We start from the raw sequence: 26672 nt of genomic DNA, 5'->3' as shown, positions 1-26672 counted from the left end.
CATTTCTATACACCAATGATGAATAGACTGAGATAGAATTGAAGAAAGCAATTTCATTTACAATAGCCAAAAAAAAGTATATAATATGTTTAGGAATAAACCTAAACAAAGAAGTCAAAGACCTCTACAAGGAAAATTACAAAAAAATTTTAAGAGACAAATTGAAAATGACACAAAAGAGTGGAAAGACATCACATGTTCCTGGATTATAAGAACTAATATAAATAAAACATCAATTCTATCCAAATTAATTTACAAATTGAATGTAATTACAATCAAATTACCAAAGATATTCCTCACACCTTAAAAAAATTATAAAATTTGTCTGGAATTATAAAAGGCTCCCTATCATCAAAGCGATACTCCACACGAAGAGTGGAGTAGGACACTTCTCACTTCTTGACCTCAAAATTATTATTATTATTATAATATATATTATAAATGTAATAAATTATTATTACAAAGTTGTGATAATCAAAACAGCATAGTACTAGCACAAAAATAGGCACATAGCCTAATGGAACAGAATAGAGAACCCAAAAATAAGCCCCGAAACATACCATCAACTGATTTTTGACTAAGGGCATGAAATAATCTACCACAGAAATGAAAATTTCTTCAGTAAATGGTGCTGGAAAAAAGTGGATAGCCTTCCACAGAAAAATGAAACTGGACCCCTATCTCTCATCATAAACAGAAATCAACTTGAAATGGATCAAAGATCTAAATGCAAAACCTCAAAACTATTAATGGAAAACACAGGAGAAACTCTTGGAGACATCGAAATAAGCTAAGACTTCTTACATAAGACCCCAAAGCACAGGCAATAATCCTCAAATAGATAAGTGGGACTACGGTTAAAAAGCTTCTGCACAACAAAAGAAACAATAATTAGAGCGAAGAGACAACCCTCTGAATGGGAGAATATATTTGCAAACTATTCCTCAGATAAAAGAGTGATAATTAGAATATACAGGGAACTAAAAAAAAAAGATGGGGAAAAGCAATAAACGTACTTTAGGGGTTGTGGTGAAGTTAATGATGCATGTTATAAGTTTAGCACAGTGCCTAGGACACAAAAACATATCATGAATACTAGCTATATTATTACCTCTTTTTTTTTTTCTTCCAGAGCCAGAAATCTCTGGTACCATTTCTCATGCTGCTGAACTTCGTCCTGTGTTCTTCCAGGAAGGTGTTCCAGAACTTCTCCCATAAACGATGGCCTCCCTCTATGTTTGCTTCTCACCTTTATAAAGTTCTGGTGATCATAATCATCCCAGCCCCCTTGTCGCCCTCCTGTTTGTTGAAGGAAATTTTCAAAATCTACTACTTCTTCTGGAAGAGTATTTGGTGTTACTTTGTCTATAGGAACTTTGCTTGAGATTGCTCTGAAAGTCTTCTCTGCTTCGGAATTACCTAAAGCCCATGTGTCAATTTTTCTTGATATGGCACTCAATTCATTATTAGTTGCTTTCTCCTCTTTAATAAGCTCTTCATATCTAAAGTTAAAAAGAAAGTTTGAATAAGAAGGTACCAACCAATCCATATTAACTCATTTTCCCTCAAATTTAATTTCTGACACTTCACATCATTTTCTGCACTTATTTTTTTTTTAAAGAATTATTTTAGTTTAACTTTATTTATTATTATTGTTACTTTCCAGTTTGATCAGACAGAGAGAGAGAGAGAGAGAGAGAAAGTGAGAAAGCAAGCCACCAGATTCAGGACTTGAACCACGGTCGGCCATGTGGGAGTCCAGCGCCTTTAACCACCACACCACCTGCCGTCTCCTGCACTTATTCTTGAATTAACACTTAAAAAGCTAAAGCTTAAAAGGGTTTCCTCAGGGATTCACTTTAAACATGAGAAGCCAATGAAATTCTAAAAGTAGACTTACAGGGCCAGCAGTTAGCATAATGGCTATGTCGCTGGACTCCCACATAGTCGACCGCGGTTTGAGTCCCGGACCCGGTGGCTTAAACTCACACTGGGTACATGTGCATGCGTGCCCAAGATCCCAAGAGGAGAATGGAGGAGAAGGGACTGTGGCGTGGCCATCTCCCTGGGGGGTGATTTCTCGCTTTCTCTCTGTCTCTGTCTGGCAAGCGCACACGCCCTATAGCAAAAACCTCTCCCCCCCCAAAAAAAAAGTAAAAAAAGAAAAAAAAAGTAGACTTGTTTATACTTTTGTGTAAGGATCATATTATATCCTTAGCAATAAAATATTTTATAGACAACAACCTAGAGGAGACATACTGAAAAATGGGCAATAATTTTATATTGAAATGAGCTTAAAACATACATCAACCTCTGTTCTTCTTTAAAAGTGTTAATTGCATTTTCAATTTCTTCCATCATTTCTCTGAGCTTTTCAATAACTGCAAAAAAAAAAAGAAAAAGAAAATTAACTTATGTCATATTTCATTATGACTAAGAGGTAAATATGAAGACAAAAAAGTGAAATAACTCCTAACATATTTCTCAGCTCAAGGAATAAGAAAACTACTTAAAAGTGAATTTTTATGATTGCATTATTTTTCTCAATATAGATATTTTGCTAGGCATCCATATAATTAAGTACTGTTATTAATATTTTTTATGAGAAATTATTTTGTGGCGCACATGCTATTTATGCCTTGCAGTTTTTATTAAACAAAATGTGTAGAAATGGTTAACTTAGGGGGCCAAAAGATGGTGTTGTGGATAAAACACCGGACTTCCACATAGCTGACTGTGGTTCAAGTTCTAGACCTGGTGACTTAATACTTACGCCAGATGCATGTGTGCATGCCCAGAATCCCAGGAGGAGAGTAGAGAAGGAATTGTGGCATGACCATCTCCCCAGGGGATGACTTCTTGCTTTCTGTCTCTTTGTCTCTCCGGTGAACACGCGCATCCTATAGCAAAACATCTCTAACAACAGAAAAAAAAGTTCACTTTGCATATTAATATGTATACACTATGTCATTCTTTTTTATAACTCTGTATGTTATTTCATTGTCTAAGTCCACCTTAATTCACTTAATACATTCTCCAATTAATGGACATTTAAACATGCACAATTCTATAGGAAGTACACTTGCATATGTTGGGTTGTAGGGATTTTTCTATGCAAAACTGCATCATGACTTTCCTGATGACCTAATATATTTCAGCATGCTCAAATAAGTATTTTTAGAAGATGAATGATAAAACTTGAAATGCTAGACGAAAAAGGGTATCTATTTACAGTACGCTATACATAGTAATATTATACTTCAAAGCTTACTGTTCTAACTTAAAAGTCCTGAGAGTACTGCCCTGTCAAGTACTATTAACCATTTCCAAAATGAGAAACAAAAATTTATCATCACTGATTTAACTGATATTTGTACAATCATCAATAACCCTGAATATTTTTTTCTGTGTTTATTTTTTTCCTAACAATATACACAATCTAACAATACATAATCTTTGCCCATATTCTCTATTAGGATATTTATCTTTGTTGCTTTAATTTGTGGGCACTTTTTATATATTACGATATTAACTTTTAAAATTACATGTATATTGCTAATACTTCCCTAATTTGTCTTTCAACTTTATTTATGGATTTAAGGCTGTTTTGTGTTTGTTTTTTTTTTAATTGCCAGAGGGCGCACGAAAGAGAGAAAGAAGAAAGAGCCCCCTCTCCCCAGTGGAACATGATAATGCTGCAACCCTTTTTCCTCTGTATTTCGAACTTGTCAGATTTTGCCCCCTCTCCCACACCCACACACACACTCAACGTGCATTTCAAAACACTAAGACTGGGATTTGAACTGTGGTTGATCATATGGGATCCAGCTTTTGATGCACTACTGTGCTAAAGGACTAGCCCTAAGTTTTATTTTTTTTACTATAGGGCGTGTGCGCTCGCCAGACAGACAGAGAGAGACAGAGAGATAGAAAGCGAGAAATCCCCCCCCAGGGGGGATGGCCACGCCACAATCCCTTCTCCATTCTCCTCTCGGGATCTTGGGCACGCATTCACATGCGCCCAGTGTGAGTTTTAAGCCACCGGGTCCAGGAAGTGAACCACGGTTGACTACATGGGAGTCCAGCGACATAGCCATTACGCTAACTGCTGGTCCCACTAGCCCTAAGTTTTTTGTTTGTTTGTTTTTGTTTTTGTTTTTTGAGAGGTTTTCGCTATAGGGCACGTGCACTCGCCAGACAGAGAGAGAGAGACATAGAGACAGAAAACGAGAAATCACCCCCCAGGGGGGTTGGTCACGCTGCAATCCCTTTTCCTCCATTCTCCTCTCAGGATCTTGGGCACGCACGCACACGCATCCGGCGTGAGTTTTAAGCCACCGGGTCCGGGACGCGAACCTTGGTCGACTATGTGGGAGTCCAGCGACATAGCCATTACATTAACTGCTGGTTCCCAGCCCTAAGTCTTTTAAAAGTATTCGTATATGTCCACTTTTTTCTTTATGATTTCAGGTCTTTATCATTCTTATAAAATATAATACTCTTATGGCAATATTGACCTGTGTTCTCTGCTAATGTTTCACAGTTTCATTTATTAATTTAATAATTATAATGCTCATATATACCATTTTTAGTGCCTACTATATTAGAAGCTCCACATAGATATACATTATTTCCCTTCAATTGCCAACAACTCTGAGACAGGCACTGTAATTATTTCCGTTTTAGAGCTGAGGAAATGAAAGCTCAGAGATCAAGCACCTTGCCTAAAGCTATGTAGCCAACAAAAGACAGAGAAAGCCTTTGACCCAATTTCTGTCAGACTGCTAAGTCTATTCATTTTGAGTCCTTCATTGCTTTGATTCTTCAGGAATGAATTGCTGGAAGTAAGGATGTGACTTTTTTTCCAAAAAATATTTTGCCCCAATATAATTTAACCTTTAAAATTTATATATTTTGGGACCAGCAGTTAGCGTAATGGCTATGTCGCTGGACTCCCACGTAGTCGACCGTGGTTCAAGTCCCGGACCCGGTGGCTTAAGCTCACGCCGGGAGCGTGTGCGTGCGTGCCCAAGATCCCGAGAGGAGAGTGGAGGAGAAGGGATTGCGGCGTGGCCATCCCCCCTGGGGGGTGATTTCCTGCTTTCTGTCTCTCTGTCTCTCTCTGTCTGTCTGGCAAGCACACATGCCCTATAGCAAAAACCTCTCAAAAAAAAAAATTTATATATTTTAAAATGTCTCTGATAGGTAATTATCTAGATAAGCAAATGATGGAAAAAGCACTGGATAAGGGATCAGCTAATTCTCCTTAATTAGCTGAATCTGAACTGTTCTCTACCACATAAATAACACTAATACATGTTCTACCTACCCCATAATTTAAAAGACCTTGAGAGTACTTTAAAGGTAAACAAACAAAAAGCATAATTGCCAGCTACTACAATTCTCCAGTGTATTAATTCTTACTGAATAAAGTAGGGCTTAGCTCCATTATTGCCAAATAGGAAAACATATTTCATATTAGAAAAGTATAAATTTTTCTAATGAAAAAAGTATTAATAGCTACAAAAGACCATGACATTTAAATTTACTTACAGTCAGGTGTAGGCTTCACATCTTTTAACTGATGCTGAAGCTTCTTTACACTGTTATGTATTTTGGCCAGTTGCTGCTGGATTTTTGCTCCTATGAAGAATAACTATACACTTTAAAACAGTTCTGTGAAAATGTGGTTAAAATTCATGATTCTACACGTAAGACAATCACGATCACTTAGTAAAGGATAGCCAAGAACAAGTAAACAAGAAAAGGTAGATAGATGTCAAAGTACCTAAATACTTTAAATACCCCTACTCCAAATCAAGCATCTCCCAAAATTCCTTAAGTATTTAAAAACATCATGAGTGAAATTTTACTATACCTTGTGACAAGGAACTCCCCCCCACAATGGAGACTGAATTCTTGGACAACGATTTAAATGCACTGGGTAGTAGCTTAAACTTATTCATGTTTTGTCCTTCAACAGTGTTCCTTTTCTTTTCGATTCATTATAATCTATGCAAGTAGAATTTAATCTTAACTGTGGGAACATTAAAACTGTCTAACTAGTATTAATTCTCTGAACACTGACAGCCTTTCCATTGAAAGTAAATTTCATCTAACCACATGTTTTAAGACATAGACTGGTGATACCTACTGGTATCACTGTCACAGCCCTGAGGAGACGCCTCAGGTGTCCTTCTGTGGTACCTGTGCCACCACCTGCCAAGCTCAAGCAAAGGACCAACCTGAAGAAAAATGTTAGGCCCACAGTAAAGGCTTGAAAAACAGATGAGTCTCAAAGACATTTTCAGGAGGTCTCCATCAGCAACAGAAGGACTAGATTTTTCTTCATTCTTAATATTTACTTAACCTATTAGGCTAATGCCATAAATATTCACATTCATAAATATATATTCACATATACTAATATTATTTTATTATCTTTGGGTACTTCATGCACTCTCCTCTTTTTCAATTTTAAAGCTTTTCCACAAATAAGCAAGCAGCACCAAAGGCTGTTTAAAAGCCATTGTAAATAAGTATTTTTGTTTGTTTGTTTTGGGGGGGGGAAGTTTTCGCTATAGGGCGCGTGTGCTCACCAGACAGACAGAGAGAGACATAGAGACAGAAAGCAAGAAATCACCCCCCAGGGGGATGGTCATGCCACAATCCCTTCTCCTCCATTCTCCTCTCGGGATCTTGGGCACCTGCCAAGCTCAAGCAAAGGACCAACCTGAAGAAAAATGTTAGGCCCACAGTAAAGGCTTGAAAAACAGATGAGTCTCAAAGACATTTTCAGGAGGTCTCCATCAGCAACAGAAGGACTAGATTTTTCTTCATTCTTAATATTTACTTAACCTATTAGGCTAATGCCATAAATATTCACATTCATAAATATATATTCACATATACTAATATTATTTTATTATCTTTGGGTACTTCATGCACTCTCCTCTTTTTCAATTTTAAAGCTTTTCCACAAATAAGCAAGCAGCACCAAAGGCTGTTTAAAAGCCATTGTAAATAAGTATTTTTGTTTGTTTGTTTTGGGGGGGGGAAGTTTTCGCTATAGGGCGCGTGTGCTCACCAGACAGACAGAGAGAGACATAGAGACAGAAAGCAAGAAATCACCCCCCAGGGGGATGGTCATGCCACAATCCCTTCTCCTCCATTCTCCTCTCGGGATCTTGGGCACACACGCACATGCGCCTGTTGTGAGTTTTAAGCCACCGGGTCTGGGATGCGAACCACGGTCAACTATGTGGGAGTCCAGCAACATAGCCATTACGCTAACTGCTGGTTCCCAGTAAGTATTTTTTTTTTTTAATTTACCTACAGGCATGGAGTCAGTGCTAATATCCAAAATAAATCTTCAAATATGTAATGTGAGTTGGCTTGTTCTATTTTTCAATTAAAATTCAGGAGTTTCATAAAAGGAGAAACTACATTAAATTTATTTCACAGTCTTGCCAACTCTTGGAACCTTAGTTTAAGAAACTTCTCCACTAAGTTAATTAGGAAAATAATTTCTGCTTTGTTTTTACTGTAATTTGAGTAGCTGAAGTGATACTGCTATAGAACAAATAATGTTTTTTATTTCATTTGTTCATTTGGAACTGATGCTGTGCAAACCAGTATGATGCAAACGCTGAAGGCTAAAACCAAGCCATGTTTGAGGTATGAAGCAGGTATTTACTACTTCTGAGTTGTAATATATGTAGAGGAAACATCTAAATCTTTATTCTAAGACAATACATTCCTTCCTCTCCTCGACAAAACAAGAATAATGTATTACCAAAAAAAAGGGCAAAACTGAAGAGCAAAGGGAAATAAAAAGATTAACAATAGGGGTCAAAAGATGGTGTAATGATTATGTGGCTGGATTCTTATGTAGTTGACTGTGGTTCAAGTCCTGGACCCAGGGACCAGCAGTTGGCATAATGGCTATGTTACTGGACTCCCATGTAGTCGACCACGGTTTGAGTACCGGACTCAGTGGCTTAAGCTCAGGCCAGGCATGTGTGCATTCATGCTCAACATCCCAAGAGGAGAATAGAGGAGAAGGGATTGTGGCATGGCTATCCCCCCAGGGGATGATTTCTCACTGTCTCTCTCTCTCTTTCTGGTGACTGCACATGCCCTACAGCAAAAACACTTTAAAAAAATAAAAAGTCTCAGACCCAGTGGCTTAAAATTCACACTGGACACATGTGCATCCATGCCTAAAATCCCAAGGAGAAGGGACTGTGGTGTGGCCACCCCACTGGGGGTTGATTTTTTATTTTCTGTCTTTCTGTCTCTCCAGTGAGTGCGTGCATCCTAAACCAAAATAAAAAATAAAATCGCATTAAAAGAAATCTGCAAGTGATGTAAAATGCACATAATAGGATACTCTACTTAATGGCATGACCGAGAGAGAGGTCAGCCTTTCAGTTGTCTGCAGAAGAACTGAGGAAAACTAAGAAATATTAAATCAGGATGTCTAGATTTCTCTATGAATCAAAGGGAAGAGACAACTGGAAATCTGTTATTTCCTGCTAATCAGATGAGCAGGGTCAGCTGTCATCCTAACAGAAGCAGGAGAATGACTCTTGCCACTTCTTGACAAAAGATGACTTTTAAAATAGTGTCATCTTATATTCTGAAAGAAAAAATTTACTAGAAATTTCTTTTAACTGGTGATAAGGGAATACTATGAATAGTCTAATCTTTACATAATAAGTCTTAATATTTTATAAAGCTAAGTTCATTGACAAGTATGTTTCCGTTAAGCACTGCTAAGTAACTTTATTATAAAAATTTTGCAACACGTAGAATGTAACTCTAAAATGAAGCAAAGTATTTTATAGAATTCTTTTAAGGCTAACATTTAATACATGCTGACAATGACAAATATTCATAACAAATGACAGAAAAAAATTCACTGTAAAAACTGCAAGGCACTTTAATATACGGTATCTCATCAAAGGCAAAAGTTGCTTCTCCAAAGTTAGAAACAGTAGATTTTAATTAATTAATTAATTAATTTTTAGGTTTTTTTTTTTTTGCTATAAGGTGCATGTGCTCCTTGGAGACAGAGAGAGACAGAGAGAGGGAGTGAGAAACCACCTCCTGAGGGCATGGTCACATGCAATCCCTTCTCCTCCATTCTCTTTTTGAGATTTGGGGCATGCACACAAATGTGTCCAAAGTGATTTTCAAGCTACTGGGTCTGAGACTTGAACTGTAGTAGGCCATGTGGGAGTCCATAACCTTAACTATCACGCCACCTCTGGAACCTTATTTTATTTTCTTATTGCCAGAGGAAGCATGTGCTTAGAGAGAGAAAGAAAAAAAAAGCATACCCCAATGGGGTGCAGCCAAACCACAATCTTTTTTCCTCTATTTCTCCATCCTATCAGGATTTTGGGCATACACGTGCATGGCCCTGGTGTGGGTCTCATGCTGTCAAGCCACGATTTAAACCACTGATGGCCCTTTGGGATCTGGGTTTCCATGCACAAGTTTTAACTGCTGCATTATGGTGACAGCCCACAATGGTAGGTTGTAGAACACAGACAAGAAAACTCATGCATAAGCAATTTCTGGGACTTAATCAATTCAAACAACAACTAAGTATAGGCTTTGATCTGAGTCCAGGGCTCAATCAATAATATCAAGTGATGAACAAGCTCAAACAGCTCAGGAATCAATCTGATTATAAGAAATTTTTTTTTTTGAGAGGTTTTCGCTACAGGGCGTGTGCGCTTGCCAGACAGACAGAGAGAGACAGAGAGACAGAAAGCAAGAAATCACCCCCCAGAGGGGATGGTCACACTGCAATCCCTTCTCCTCCATTCTCCTCTCAGGATCTTGGGCACGCACGCACACGCACCCGGCGTGTGTTTTAAGCCACCGGGTCCGGGACGCGAACCACGGTCGACTACGTGGGAATCCAGCGACATAGCCATTACGCTAACTGCTGGTTCCCTGATTATAAGAAATTTTAATATCATTTACTGGCTTGTCAACTAGAAACACAAAACCTCTCTTTTCTATTAAAGTGAAGAAATATACAGGGAAAATAATCCAGTTAGAATGACTACATAGTGACCTGAAAGAATAAATATTGTCCCTAAAAGACAAATTGATTACTAACTAAAACATCTTGATAGAAAATATAACACAGTCAATACACAAGATAAATCACAGGGCAAAACTGTAACTTTACATCACTCAACAGTTTTTAGTTTATCACAAACTCAACTTACTTTCTGTTTTCCTGCTGTTAATCAACTTATTTTCCAATTCTTCCAGCATACTATGATCAATTCTGAAGTCACTTTTTTGGTTGTAGAAATGATTGTGTTTATCTTTTTCTATGTTAATAACTCTTTAGGAAAAGAAACAAATGGTATAAATATAACTTAAATATATTTAATTGTTTAAAATATGAAGATACTCAGAATAATCAGTTTTATATATTTATATTAATTCATCTAAGGACTAAAAATATAATAAAGGAGTCAAAATGGTCGTCAAAATAGTAGTTAGAAAATAGTTAAGTTAAACTAAAACTGTAATCTGCATTGTTAAATTATGAAACATTAAGAAAATGTAGACATATATTTGCTTTGAAACATGCAAGCCTTCAGCTATTCACTCCATCTTAATCTCAATGAGGTGTCAAAATGGCCACCCTGGCTGATGACTGCTTTTCACAGTAGATAATGTTAATTTTGAAGCCTCAGCCAAGATATATTACTAATCTTACCTGGTGTGAACCCTCTTCACTAAAATGTCAATAAAGTTTAATCTATCTGCCAGTAAGGCATTTTTATTGTTATTTAGAAATAAATAGAACAAAACAAAATACAACTGCAGAACTTTTTAGTTTGAGCAAAGGAATTAATTTTTTCTCAATACTTGATGTAGAAATTAATATATTTCTCTGGATTTAACCCATGGTAGAGTATTTCTGACCACTGAATTAGTTTCACACACCCTGAGGGACACCATCTAAGGCAGAGTTTCCCAATCATTTTCTCTTTGCCACACAAAGACAAACATTGATGAATATTTAAGGTATACTAGAGATTGCCCTGGGCCATATCTGGCTACTCCAAAGGTTGATAGAATGTTATCTTAGTATGTTTGTTTAGCGAGCTTGTGTTGTTTGTGAAAAAAAAGCTAGGGGTAGTACAGAGATGTCAAAAGATTTCAGTCTACATGGTGACTCTATTTAGTTTCCATGTTTTTAGGTATTTTTGAGGATTTCTCTTGAAATTAAAATCAAGTTTAATTCCATCATGGTCAGAGAAGATGCTGGATATAGTTTCTATACCTCTGAATCTGTAGAAGCTTGCTTTGTGTCCTATGATGTGGTCAATCTTAGAGAAGGTTCCATGCCGGGGTGAGAAAAAACTATATCTCGCGGGTTTTGGGTGGAAAGTTCTATAGATGTCTGCTAAGTCCAATTGATTTATGGTATTGTTTAGATCCTTGATCTCTTTACCTATTTTTTGTCTAGACGATCTGTCCAGAGGGGATAGTGCAGTGTTGAGGTCTCCAACTATTAGTGTGTTGCAGTCTATCTCCCCTTTTAGGTCTAACAGTCTTTCCTTCACATATTTGGGTGCTCCTGTGTTGGGCGCATAGATATTTATAAGCGTTCTATCTTCTTGATCTATAGAGCCTTTTACTACGATATAGTGCCCTTCTTTCTCTCTTCGAATGGTTTTTGTTTTAAAGCCTATTTTGTCAGAAATTAGTATTGCAACTCCAGCTCTTTTTTGGTTCCTAATTGCATGGAAAACCTTTTCTAACCCTCCACTTTCAGTCTATGTATGTCTTTCTCCATGAGGTGGGTTTCCTGTAGGCAACAGATAGAGGGTTTCTGTTGTTTTATATATTCAGCCAGTCTGTGTCTCTTGATTGGAGAATTTAAACCATTAACATTCAATGTTATTATTGATGTTACAGGATCTGTATCGACATGTAAGTTGGCCATTGTCTTAGTTGCCTGTTATTTCTCTGTTTCTGTCTGGTGATTCTTTAGTTTTCCTGGAACAGTACTTTCTTCAGGGTTTCTTGAAGAGCTGCTCTGGTGTTGGCAAATTCTTTCAGGTTTTGTTTGTCTGAGATTTTAATCTTTTTTTCCCATATGAAGGGTAATCTTGCAGGATATAATAGTCTCGGTTGAAACTGTTTCTCTCTTAACATTTTCAATATGTCTTCCCATTCTTTGCTTGCTTGCACTGTTTCCGATGGGAGGTCCGGTGTTAGCCTGATGGGATGACCTTTGTAAGTTACTTCTCGTTTCTCTCTTGCCAGTTTTAGTATCATGTCTTTATCTGTGGTCTTAGACAACCTGGCTAAGATGTGCCTTGGGGAAGATCTTCTGGGATTGATTCTATTTGGGGTCCTTTGTATTTCTTGGGTCTGGATGGTTGAGAGCCTCTCTAGACTTGGGAAATTTTCTTCTAGGATTTCATGGAATAGATTTTCCATGCCGCTATTAGTTTCTTCACCTTCTGGGATGCCAATTATTCTGATGTTTGGGTGTCTAATGGTGTCTAGTATTTCTCATATAAGATCATCGTGTTTTTTTGTTATTTTCTGAATCGTTTTTGGTGTTTTTTTCTAGGTCAGTGGTTTTATCTTCTACATCGGAGATTCGATCTTCAGCATGGTCTAATCAGCTCTAATACTTTCCAGCGAGTTTTTGATTTCCTGTATTACAGACTTTATTTCTAATAGTTCCACCTGATTCTTTCTCAGAGTATCCATTTCTTCTTTCATATCCTGGAAGGACTTCCTAATTTCCTGTAGTTCGTTGTCTCTTTTCTGTTCCAACGCACAGATTTTGGTCACCATGAATGTTTTAAATTATTTGTCTGCCATTTTGGTAACGTCTTCCATATTTATGACATATGGAGGGGAGTTTTCCTTTGTGGGAGACATATTTCCTTGTTTACTCAGACCTGAGGCTCTTTTTCTACTTCTAGCCATTGGAAGATGTATTCCCTTTTGAAAACCTCTTGGGGGAATGTTTCTCCCACTAGGAGTAAGAGTGTTTCCTTTTGGCTGGGAATAGATGTTTGCTGAAGTCTCTCTTCTGGTGTTTTTTTACCAATGTGCTCTCAAGAGGGGAACTCTACTGAGGTGTCTAAAAAGCAGTATTTCCGTTCTAACAGGTGGATCAGTACAAGAGAGGATCCCAGAGACACTTACCTTACTAGGGGATTTCAGATATCTGATTCTAGACCTGTCTAGTCCCTCTGGCAGGGTGGAAAAATGAAGAGGAGAGGACAAAATAAAAGACAACAGAGAGAAATAAAGAAAAAAGTTGTGCGTTGCGTGTTAGCCAGAGGCCTGCAGAGGCCCGCGTGTTAGCCAGAAGCCTTGTGCCTGCTGCCAGGAAAGGGCAGTCTAGGAGGTGGGGTCATGGGCTGGGGAGTCTGGAAGTGAGGCAGGGGTCAGAGATGATCCTCCCTCAATATCCCTTGCTGGACAGAGGCCTATAGGTGGACCTTGTGCCTGCTGCTGGGAAAGGACAGTCTAGGAGGTGGGGTCTTGGGCTGGGGAGTCTGGAATTGAGGCCTACATGGTGACTCTAATGGATTGTGGGTGGCTACCAGAGTCCTATGCTGAGAACAGAGAAACTCATCTAGGCTATGTTTGGGGTACGGGAAATTACTGTGATCAATAGAAATGTCTACTATAGACACAGGATATGCTATCACTTTAAGTATGTGTTACTAATCCTGGATTGAAATATTAACTTATAAGCACGTTCAAAACATATTATTGGGTTGTTGGAAAAGTTATGACACATTTTTGCATTAAAAAATACGTCACTACTTTTCTGACAACTCAGTAATATAACAGAAACAAATTGTCAAACCTAAGAAAAATTAATCAATTTCATTCTTAACAAGTTAAATGCAAATTAAAATTATCCCACAATAGGGGCCAGTGGGTAGTGTGGTAGTTGAGGTGCTAGATTCCCACATGGCTGACCATAGTTGCAGTCCTGAACCTGGGAACTTGAAAATCATGCAGGGTGCATGTGCATGAGTGACCAGAGTCCCAGGAGAAGGGAATGTTGTGTGGCCATACCCCCTGGAGATGATTTCTCACTTTCCCTCTCTGTGTCTCTCTCCAGCAAGCACATGTGCCCTATGGCAGAAACCTAAAAAAAATAGGGACCAGCAGTTAGCATAATGGCTATGTCGCTGGACTCCCATGTAGTCAACTGCGGTTTGTGTCCCGGATCCGGTGGCTTAAACTCATGCTGGGCACGTGTGTGCGTGTCCAAGATCCAGAGAGGAGAATGCAGGAGAAGGGATTATGGCATGGCCATCCCCCCCCGGAGGGTGATTTCTCGCTTTCTGTTTCTCTGTCTGGCGAGTGCACGCGCCCTATAGCAAAAACCTCTCCAAATAAATAAATAAATAAATAAATAGTATGCTATGATAACACTGTACATCTTCAGATTGGCAGAAAAAAATTACAACTTTAATGAATATATTCTGTTGCTTCAACTGTAGAAAAACAAGTCCTCTAATACATTGTTAAAGTGAAAATTGTCTGGAGTGTGTTACTTCTCCATAATTATCATATCTCCAAAATTGTATACCTTTGACCTATCATTTTCTTCTATTAAATTTATCCTGAAGATACACTCACAGACACATTCACACTATATGCAAAATAATATGGCCCTACGTGAATAACACAATTAATCACAGGATCATTTTTGTAACATAAGACTGGTTATAATCTAAATGTCCATTAATATGGGGCATGTTAAATAAATCATGTTATATTCATACACTGGAATACAACACAGTGATACTATGTTCTAGGTGCTGAAAGGAAATGCTCTATAAGATAGCAGAGTTTTTGTGGTTTTTTTTTTTTTTTTTTCTTTTCTTGGCTAAAGGGCATGTGCACTAACCAGACAGAGACAGAGAGAGGGGAAATGGAGAAATCATTCCCCATGGGGAATGGACATGTCACAATCCCTTGTCCTCCATCTCTCCTTCCCTTTGTACTGACCACAGTAATTTCCCCACCCTAAACAGAGTGCAGGGGATTTAGGCACATATACACATGAGGCCCAGCATATTTCTCAAGTTGTGGGGTCTGGGACTCAAACTATGATTGGCAATGTGCGGTCCAGCAGCCTTAACCATCAGGGTATGAAGCCAGCCCAATAACACTTTTTATAATAATGTTTTTATATGAAAATGTTAGAAATAACTAAAAGAAGAGAATAATAAATCAATCCCTCTTATATTCCTTAATAGGATAGGATATGTCCCTCATATTATCCTTTTTCAACACTTTTTCTAAGAAGTTTTCTTCTTAGGGCATGCACACTGGCTAGAGATAAAGAGACAGTGAGAAGAAAAGTGAGAAATCACCCCCCCAGGATGGATACCCATGCTGCAATCTTTGCTCCTTCAGGACTCAAACCCTGGTCAGCCATGTGGGAGTGTCCAGTCCCTTAACCACCACGCCACCTGCTGGTCCCTTTCAGTAAATTTTTCTAACATTTTCTAACTGCTACGGAAAGACTAAACAGAAATATAATATAAAGCAAACTGGTTTGCCACACCTGTGAATATTAACCATTTCGTGGATATTAGTCCCTCTAGAGAAAAACATAAACCAAAACCTGTAAGCTAAAGTCTAATTCTATCTATGGTAAAAATGCACTTAGGAAATAATTTTTTTTTAATTGTATTTTCTCACGGCCAGCAGGTGCCATGGTAGTTAAGGGCACTGGACTCCCACATGGCTGACCATGGTTTGAGTCCTGGACCTGGCAGCCTGCTTTCTCACTTTCTTTCTCTGTCTCTCTCTCTTGTTGTTTAAAGAACACTTGCTATTTAAAGAAAAATACATATATACTAAAGTTTTTAAATAAATGGAAACTCCTCAGTTAGCCTTATGATTTGTGAATAATGTATCCAAGAGGGACAAGAGACCAAAAAAGGGAAACCCATATAATGGCCATTTCAAAAAAGTCACTTAAGGATACAGACTCTTCATTAAAACTACTCACAGCTTTCCTCAGTGAGATGACACCCACATACTCAGACAGGCTTTATTGAAGAACAGCACCAGACAGTAAGAACAATGGCTCTCAGAATGGCTGGCACCAGCCTGTAAGTGACCCTAAATCGGCCATTTACTAATCATCTAATCTAAGGAAAGATATATATCCTCTACGCTCCTCAACTTCTTGTGTATGTAAAATTAAGAAGAAGAGCAATTTAAACATAAGATGTTCATGAAGCACTTTCATACATATATTTTTATAAAAGAAAAACCTGTTCACTCTCTCAAAAATACTTCCCAAAGGCTTACCAAGAGTTGCAAAGGGAAAACGTCAATTGCTTATTTGATATACAAAATCTAGAAAGACAGCTCTTTTGTTTCCCTTGAAATACAGAATCGAAATGGTAAAAATAAATAAAACTGAAATAACTGCAGTTACATATTTAATGTTGTTATAGTTTTTACATTACTATAAATTTACATAATTTATATATTTATAAATTAAATAGAATTTAACACATATAGGCTATTATAATAAGTAACTTTTGTGCTGTATTAGCATTTGTCCATTACATAACTTCTATTCTCTCCTTATATGTGACAGGCTAGTGACTCGAATTGTATAACTTAATGTGGGATTGGGCAGGTGACATAGAATTAATTTTATATTGTATAGTATAAAATGAATAGTAATATTATTTGAAGGCAACATACTTACTGATTTTTAAATTTTTCTGCTGTGCGTATGAATTCTGCTTTCTTAGTCCGACTAACTTTCTGCTTCCAGTTTTGGAGATGAAATGAACGAATTCCAACCGAAGAACTAAAACAGCCATCATTCTGCATGGAGAACAAAAACATTTCTTCATCAATAATAAAAATTATAAGGGATACATGTGGGATTTTTTTTAAGCTTACATTGAATAATGTGAAATGTTTTTTCAGAGAGGTGAAACATCAAAAATGGAGTCATTTAGGGCCTAATTTCAAGACCAATCTTGTTTAATTTTAAAAAATATATTTTGTAGAAAAAAAATATCTTAAAATTTTAAATTAAGACATTTAGGTGTTCAAGGATAACTAGCAAAAAGATCTAATCCATTCATTCAGTCAGTCACTTGATAAAAGTGTCTTGAACACTACGATGTGACAGGTGCTACATTAGATACTAGAGAAATGATGATCCACACTAAAATGGTTCCTGCCTAAAATCGTGAGGGAAAACAGATTTAGAGAAAAAAGAGTAAATAAGCAATAACAACAAATGAAAATACCTATCAAGTTCAACAAGGGATACTAAGGAAATAAAAAGTGCTGAAATGAAGATAATGGGGCAAGGGCTTGTTATTTCAGTTCGAATGGCCACAAAAGGTCTATGTGAGGGGATGACACTTAGGGAAGAATGGAGCCAGCCAAGCAGTAAGAAAGGGTATTCTAGGCAGAAAGACTAACATGTGCAAAAGCTGTAGGCAGGAAAGATTGGCTAGTCTAAGCAAGAAAGGGCAATTGCGACCTGAGATTAACAAAGGTGCTTGTGCCACAGTGGCTATGTCCTGGCTCAATTTTCTGAAAAAGTTTGTTGCAAAGAAAAAAATAGATTCGTTCTTACCTTTATTTATTATCATTACCAGTACTACTTATTCAGACTATTCTTCATATTCTGGACTCAAGCTATTGTTTAATGTCCTTCAATTTAAACTTGAAAGATTCCCTTTAATATTTCATGTAAGATAGGTAACGTGGTGATAATTTTTTTTTAATTTATCTGGTAATGTCTTAAATTCTTCATTCGTAGAGAATAAGTCTGCTGCATAGAGAATTATTATGGTTGACAGTCCTTTTCTTTAAGCACTTTGACTATGTCACTCTCTTGCCTTTTGTGTCTATGGTTTCTGCTGAGAAATTAGCTGTTAATTTCATTAAGGATCCTTTGTGTGTGATGAACTGTTTCTTAGTACTTTCAAGATCCTTTTGTTTGGGACCAGCAGATGGCATAGTGGATATACATAGCTAGACTCCCACCTGGCCAATCATAATTCGAGTCTCAAACCTGGTGACTTGAAATACACCAGGCATGTAGGCATGTGTTCCCCAAGAACCTGGGAAGAGAATGGAGGAGAAGGGACTGCAGCATTGCCATCCCCTCTCGGGGGCAGAGGGTGATTTCTCACTTTCCCTCTCATTGTCTCTGTCTCTCTCTTCAGTGAGTGTATGCACCCTAAAGTAAAAACCTCTTTAAAAAAAAAAAGACTCTTGGGACCAGCAGTTAGTGTAATGGCTATGTCGCTGGACTCCCATGAAGTCAAACATGGTTTGCGGTCTGGACCCGGTGGCTTAAAACTCACGCCAGGCGCGTGTGCGTGTGTGCCTAAGATCCTGAGAGGAGAATGGAGGAGGAAGGACTGCAGTGTGGCCATCCCCCCAGGGGGTGGATTTCTATCTCTATGTCTCTCTCTGTCTGTCTGGCGAGCGCATGTGCCCTATAGCAAAAGCCTCTCAAAAAAAAAAAAAAAAACACTCTTTTGTTGGCTCTTTTTAATTTTTTTCTAAGGTTTACTTTATTTATCAGGAGAGAGACATCAGTATCCTTGACAGTGTTTCACCACCTTATGATCTTTTCCCCAGTTTCCCATCCATCTGAGACAACAGGCATGGGCTTAGGTTGTTCAGATGAACTCTGGATCTGAACCCAGGTTCCCCAACTCCCCTGCCATAGGACTCTATCACTTGGGCTACCATGGCTAGGCCATTTTCTGTCTTTTGACAGGATACATTATGATGTTGTATAGGTATGGATTTCTTTCTTTATCCTACTTGGAGTTCACTGAGCTCTAATAATTTGTACATTTTTCATTAAATTTAGGAAGTTGCTTTGTCATATCTTCAAATATCCAATTTCTATGACCCTTTCTCTCACTTTCCTCTCCTTCCAGGACTCTCATTATTTTAAGAATGTTTAAAAGCCCACAGATATCTGAAGAGCTCTTCATTTTACTTCATTCTTTCCCTGTTCTTCAGTCTAGATAACCTGAATTGACCTATCTTCAAGTTTACTGATTTTTTTCTTCTGCTAGCTCTCATCTGGTGATGAGTTCCACTAGCAAAGTTCTCACATGTACTTTTTTTTTGAGAGATATTTTTGCTACCAGGGTACATCTGCTCACTGGTGAGACAGAGAGACAGAAAATGAAAAATCACCCCCCAGGAGGGATGGCCACACCTCAAACTCTTTTCCTCCATTATCCTCTCGGGATTTTGCGTACACACATGCCGGGCCTAAGTTTTAAGCTGCCAGGACTTGAACCATGGCCAACCATGTGGGAGTCTAGCAATGTAACCATTATGAAATCTGCTGGTCCCCAGTTCTTGTACTTTTTAACTCCAGAATTTCTATTTTATTTTTTTAAAGAATTATTTTATTTATTCATTTTTATGATTATTTTTTAATTTGCTATAAAGCACATGTGCTCACCAGAGAGAAAGAGGAAAAGTGATAAAGCAAGTCACCAGGTCTGGGACTCAAATAGGAGTTGGCCACTTGGGAATCCAGAGTCCTCACCACACCACCTGCTGGCCTCTCTACTTAAAGATTTTTAATACTGTTTATCTCTTTATAGATATCTTCTACTTGGTGAGAAGTCATCTTATATTGTCTCTTAGTTCTTTTAACATAATATACTTTAGTTCTTCAAAGATATTTAAATAAATGATTTAAAGTCTTTGAATAAATATATGTCCAATATCTAGCTTTCCTCAGAAACAGTTTCATTTTGCTGATTTTTTTCATCCCTATGTATAAACTTAAGAATGTTTTTTTATATGTCTCATATATTTAAAAAAAAAAAACTAGACATCTAAGGACCAGCAGGTTTCATGGTGGTAAAGGTGGTGGATTTCCATACATGAGCGCAGTTCGAGCAACGAACCGACAGCTTGAAAATCATGCTAGGCAGATGTGCATGCATACTCAAAATCCTGAGTGAAGAGAGGAGAAAGGACTATGGCATGGCCATCCCCCTGGGGGGTGATTTTTCACTTTCCTTCTCCATGTTCTCTCTGGCAACTGCATGTGCCCTATGGCAAAAACATTAAAACAACAACAACAATAAATCTAAACCTTGAAGATAATGCAATGTGACAACTCCGAAAAATGAGATACTCTCCCCTCTAGAGTTTGGTTTTTGTTTCAGTCACTTTCCTGGGCTAATTCAGTAAAGTCTGTATTCTTTATCATGTGTGGAACTAAAATCTCTGCCTGGTTAGCCTCACTGTTAGCTAATAATTGGTCAGAGATATCCTTAGATACCTTGAACCAGTAAGTCTCCCTAGTCATTGCTACCTTTGGGAAAGGGGTCTGTGTGCATCCTGAGGGACGCCTTCAGCACACAAAGGGGAGAAAAGTAATGTGAGTTCACAATAGATATATTAATTATATTAATAATAACTTGGTTTAATTATCCCAGATTGCATAGATATATCAAAACATTATACTGTACCTCATAGGTACATAAAATTATGATTGTCCAATTAAAATAACAGTAATTTAAAAATAAATAAAATCAAGGTATTAGTAGCAGGGCTGCCTTCCCCTTGGGTGCTTCAAAAGAGAATTCACTTTTACCTTTCTTCAACTTCTAGAGGATGCCTTCATTTCTTGATGCATGGCCCTTTTCTCATATTGCTCCATCTCCTTGTTTCCATTATCATATTTACTACTGACTCTGATCCTTTTGCCTCCCTCTTTTAAGAACATTTTGATTAACTAGGGTCCACTCGGATAATTCAGTAAAATTTCCCATTTTCAGATCCTTAATTTAATCACATCTGCTTTTTATCAAGCCCTTTTTTTTCCCCCTCCATGTAAGGTTATGTATTCCACTGGTGCTAGAGATTAGGATATAACTACCCTTGATGGGCCATAATAGAATTTACCACAACTGGGCATCCACATAGTCCTATGCATGTGCTTAGCCTCCTAGAGAAAATTTACTTAGTAATCATTTAGAGTTAAAGAATGTAGCTATTACTGAAGGGCTACTCCAAGAAGCCAAGGCCCATCAAATTCAGGTCATCAGAGGTCACTGACAAAACAGAATACATAGCCTATCCTGGCACAAAATCCACATCGCAATAGTGTGATTTAGAAACACTTCAAAAAGTCATTAACTGAACAATTAAAATGGTCAAGACAACAATAGCTTGGAATAAAAAGAAAAAGTCATTTGAGAGAAGCATAAAGAGATTTGTGGCCTTTAGACTTGTAAAGTCATGGATGAATCTATAAAAACATATTAAAATAATCTATAAACATATGTACCTATACACATAAAGTACTAACCTGTTTTTTTTAAATTGCTATAGGGTGTGTGCACTCGCCAGAGAGAGACAGAGAGATAGAAAGCGAGAAATCACCCCCCAGAGGGGATGGCCACGCTGCAATCCCTTCTCCTCCATTCTCCTCTGGGATCTTGGGCATGTACGCACACGCGCCCGGCGTGAGTTAAGCCACTGGGTCTGGGACTCGAACCACGGTCGACTACGTGTGAGTCCAGCATTAGGCTAACTGCTGGTCCCAAAAAGTACTAACTTTTCATAATGGGTTAAAAATGTATGATTTCATACCTTAAGGAAATCGTAAAATAAAATACAATATAAGATATTTCTAAAACCTCAGAGATAAAGTACTCCAAAATAATTCAGGGGAGCTGCTGGGACTGAATTATGTCCCACCAAAATTCATGATGAAGTCCTAACCTCCAATGTAACTGTATCTGAAGACAGAAACTTTAGGGAGGTAACTCAGATTAAATGAGGTCATCAGGGTGGAGCTTATAGGATTGGTGTCCTCCTAAGAGGAAGATACTGTCTCTGTCTCTCTCTGAATGTACATAAATGAAAAGCCAGGTAAACACAGAGAGAAAAGGAGGTTGTCTACACCCTTGGATGAGAGGCCTTACCAGAAACTAACCCTAAGGGCATATTGGCCTTGGACTTTTAGCCTTTAGAACCTAGAGAAAATAAATTTCTATTTTCATATTTTGTTACAGAAGCCCTGATTGGCAGCAACTTTAGGTGTTTTGGTGGATACTTAGAAAATCATTAGATTGTCATCAGGAAAATATCTCTTCTCAAGAGAACAATAGATGGTTTCAGTAGGAATAGTAGTAGAGTCAATTAAAATATTCATTCATTTAATCATATGAAAACTATTCCAGGGGTCAGCAGGTGGTGTAGTGGTTTAGACACTGAACTCCCACACAGTCAACAGCAGTTCAAGCCCTAGATCTAGTGGTTGGCTTCCTCACTCCCTCCAACTGCCCCAGTCTCTCTCTGGTAAACGCATCAGCCCTATAACAATTTAAACAACAATAATAATAATAATGAATTGAATAAACAATTCTTTTAAAAATCTATTCAAGTTCAGTGTTAGGCTGTAAAAATTGGTGTATGGAAGTGTGTGGGGGGGTGTGTATGTGTGATATGGTGAGGAAATACAAAGATGGATAACACACAAACTCTTCGGAAGTATCATAATATTACATGGTAGTGTACAATTTTTAAAAAAGCCCAAACATGAGGTCAAGGCAGCTCTCAGCTTTCAAGCAGAGTACACTTCCATCTGTAGCTCCCGGCCCAGTCAGGGAACCTGAAGCAGGGCTATAACACAGCCCCAGACCCACACTCAACTCCCAACCACAGAGTCCCCGCCTTCTCTCAACCAGAAAGAGATACTTCAAGACAGACCTAGAGTGATAGTTTTCAAACATCTTAGCATCATAAAGTTCTGTGAGATCCTTGCTTAGCACTGAACCACCAGCAAAAAGGGAGAAATTGCTCTTCAGAAACCTGAATACAAAACTCAGACTTTGGGGACCACATTGCTAACCACAGAAGAGAGACTCACAGCAAAAGGGAAGCAAAATAGTTCCCTGTTGCAGAAACATTCTCCAAAGAGCTATCCAAAAGTAGATCACCAAATGGCTAGAAGTCACAGAAGAGGCTCAAGTTTCAAAAATCAGGAAATATGTCTCTACCAAGAGAACACAATAACTCTTCTCCATCTCTTGAAAAAACACAAGTTACCAAAATGTTAGCGAAAGAATTCAGAATATTTATGGTGACAACACTCCATGCAAATAGGAATCAAGGGAACCAGCAGTTGGCGTAATGGCTATGTCACTGGACTCCCACGTAGACGACAGTGTCCCGGACCCGGTGGCTTAGAACTCACACCGGGCGCGTGTGCGTGCATGCCCAAGATCCCAAGAGGAGAATGGAGAAGGGATTGCGGCGTGACCATCCCCCCTGGGGGGTGATTTCTCGCTTTCGGTCTCTATGTCTCTCTCTGTCTGTGTGGCGAGCGCACGTGCCCTTTAGTGAAAATTTCTCCAAAAATAAATAAATAAATAAAATGGGAACCAAAAAAGAGCGGGAGTGATAATACTAATTTCAGACAAAATAGGCTTTAAAACAAAAACTGTAAGGAGAGACAAAAAAGGGCATGAAATAGTAGTAAAAGGGCTAATTCATCAAGAAGATGAAATGGTTTTATTTTTATATATATATATGCACGCAACTCAGGAGTACCCAAATATGTGAAGGAAAGACTGCTAGGGCTAAAAGGAGAGAGACTGCAACACACTAATGGTTGGGAATCTCAACATCCCATTATCTCCTTTGGACAGATCATCTAGACCAAAAATAAGCAAAGGGATACATGGTCTAAATGAAACCATAAATCAAATGGACTTAACATCTATAGAACATTCCACCTAAAAACCATGAAATATACTTTTTCTCACCCTCACATGGAAACTTTTCGAAGACTGACCACAAGATAAACAGCACAAAATAAGACTTTACATAATAATCAAAAACACAGAAACAATATCCATTGTCTTCTCTGATCATAATGGAATTAAACTTGATAGTAATATCAGGAAAAAACCTCGAGAATACGCAAATACTTGAAAATTAAATAATCTACTCCTGATTGACTTCATAACTGCTGAAGAGATAAAAATTAAAATAAAAAAATTCTTGAAAATTAATGATAATGAGTACCTAAGTTTTCATAATCTATGGGACACTACAGAAGCAGTCATAAGAGGGAAACTGATAGCAATTAGTGTGCATAAGAAAAAGATGGAAACTTGGTAAATGACAACCTAACATCATGCCACAGAAAACTGGAAGAGCAACAACAAAAAAATACCCAGGAGACCAGCAAATGGTGCTGGAAAACCTGGATATCCACCTGTAGAAAGATGAATCTGAACCCCTACCTCTCACCTTTGACAAAAATCAAGTCAAGGTGGATCAGAGATCTAAATCTAAGACCTCAAACTATAAAACTGCTCCTAGAAAACACGGGGGAAACTCGGGGAGACACTGGGGTAGGGAATTTTTTTTTGAAAGACTTCTTACATAAGACCCCCAAAGCACAGTCGATAATCCCAAAAATAGGCAAGTGGGATTACATCAGACTAAGAAATTTCTCCATGGCAAAAGACACAGTAATTAGTGTGAATCAACAGCCTTCAAAATGGGAAAATATTTTTGTAAATTATGCATCAGATAAGGGACTGATAACCAGAATACACAAGGAACTCAAGCAGCTGTTTGGAAAAGTGCTGATCAACCCTATTAAATGATGGGAGAATGAGTTTAAAAGAACACTCACTAAAGATGAAATACGAATAGCCAAAAGGCATATGAAAAAATGCTCAGCATACCTCATCGAAAGGGAAATGCAGATAAAAACAACAAGATACCACCTAACCTCAGACAGAATGTCTAAGACTAAAAAACAAAAAAACTGATAAGTGTTGGTGGGGGTGTGGTGAAAGGGGAACTCTCCTACACTGCTGGTGGGAATGTAAATTAGTCCAGCCACTGTAAAGAACAATTTGGAGATTCCTCAAAGATCTACAAATAGAACTACCATATGATCCAGCAATCCCACTCCTTGATATCTACCCAAAGGACAGAAAAATTCTTCATCATAAAAGTGCTTGCACATTGATGTTTACTGTGGCATTATTCACAATTACTAAGACATGGAACCAACCCAAATGCCCCCATACAGATGAATGGATTGAAAAACTATGGCACATATACTCTATGGAATACTACTCAGCCATTAGAAAACAACAAAATCCTGGCTTTTGACAGAAAGTGGAAGAATATGGAAGATTTACTACTGAGTGAAGCAAGCCAGGGTATGAAGGAGAGAAACTGTATGTCCCCACTTAATACATACCGAGTGCCCGCACTCTGTGACTGAAAATGACTGACTAAAGGATGTACAAAACACAAGAGATGGGTGTGAATGCCAGATGTGGGGTGTATGGTGGAGTGGGGCCTGGGGAAGGACATTTGGAGGAGGGATACGGAGGCAGAGAACCAACAGGATGGGGAGGTTGAAAGATATTTTGATCCACTGGACTAGGGAGAAATGTTCATATATTCAAATGTACACTTTGTAAGATAATAATGTGATTGAATGTATAAAACAAATTAAAATAAATAAATAAAATAAAAAACAAACAAACAAAACAAACAAAAGTACCCAGGAGAAAAGAAATAATAAAGATTCGAGTTGAAATAAATATAATAGAAAATAAATAAACTATTTAGAAAATAAATGACAGTAAAAGCTCAGTCTTTGAAAAGATAAACAAAATCAACAGACACAGTTGCAGGCCTCTGGCCAGCCAACGATTTTGAGGCAGGGACATCACTGCTCCCTCACCTTACCTGCAGACCCCCAGTCCAAGTGCCCACCCCCTAGACACCTCAGTAAAGTACCCCTCTTGATACCACATTGGCAAAAACAACAGAAGAGAGACTTCAGTACACATTAATTTGCAGCAAACGGGAAAGTCACTTACTCCTAGTTGGAGAAACATTCCCGCAAAAGATACTCAAAGTGAATACATCTTCCAATGGCTAGAAGTAGAAAAAGAGCCTCAGGTATGAATAAACAAGGAAATACATCTCCATCAAAAAGTACAGAGTAACTCCCCTCCATCTTTCATGCTAATCGACGATGTCACCAAAATGTCAAAGAATTTCGAACATTTATGGTGAACAAATTCTTTGAGTTGGAACAGAAAAGAGACAATGAATTACAGGAGATGAGTAAGTCATTCCAAGATATGAAAGAAGAAATGAACACTCTGAGAAAGAACCACATGGAGCTATTAGAGATAAAGTTTGGAATAGAGGAAATCAAAAACTCCCTAGAAAGTATTAAAAGTCGATCTGACCATGCTGAAGATTGAATCTCTGATGTAGAAGATAAAACCTCTGACCTACAAAGAACCACCAAAAAGATAGAGAAAATAACAAAAAAACACAAGGATAATATACAAGAAATACTAGATTCCATAAGACGCCCAAGTATCAGAATAATTGGCATCCCAGAAGGTGAAGAAACTAATAATGGCATGGAAAATCTATTACATAAAATCCTGGAAGAAAATTTCCAGAGTCTAGAGAGGCACTCTAGCATCAAGACCCAAGAAATACAAAGGACCCCAGTTAGAATCAACCCCAGAAGATCTTCCCCAAGGCACATCGTAGCCAGACTATCCAAGACCACAGATAAAGACATGATA

General features: G+C 38.0%; 1 protein-coding gene across 1 annotated transcript in view; it reads right to left on the bottom strand.

Annotated features, from left to right (window-relative positions):
- The window catches only part of CCDC112 (coiled-coil domain containing 112), a 58266-nt gene that overhangs the window by 17792 nt on the left and 13802 nt on the right, over positions 1-26672 (bottom strand). The window contains exons 2-6 of the mRNA XM_006166536.3: positions 16769-16890; positions 10251-10372; positions 5554-5643; positions 2306-2381; positions 1112-1502 (exon numbers count right to left, since the gene is read on the bottom strand). Coding sequence (XP_006166598.1) covers positions 1112-1502; positions 2306-2381; positions 5554-5643; positions 10251-10372; positions 16769-16890 — 801 coding nt within the window. The remainder of the gene's footprint in view (positions 1-1111; positions 1503-2305; positions 2382-5553; positions 5644-10250; positions 10373-16768; positions 16891-26672) is intronic.

Source organism: Tupaia chinensis, unplaced genomic scaffold (assembly GCF_000334495.1).
Source record: "Tupaia chinensis unplaced genomic scaffold, TupChi_1.0 Scaffold144269_1, whole genome shotgun sequence".
Classification (NCBI taxonomy): Eukaryota; Metazoa; Chordata; class Mammalia; order Scandentia; family Tupaiidae; genus Tupaia; species Tupaia belangeri.
Note: the sequence above shows the minus strand (reverse complement) of the source record. Positions and strands in the feature narration are given on the sequence as shown.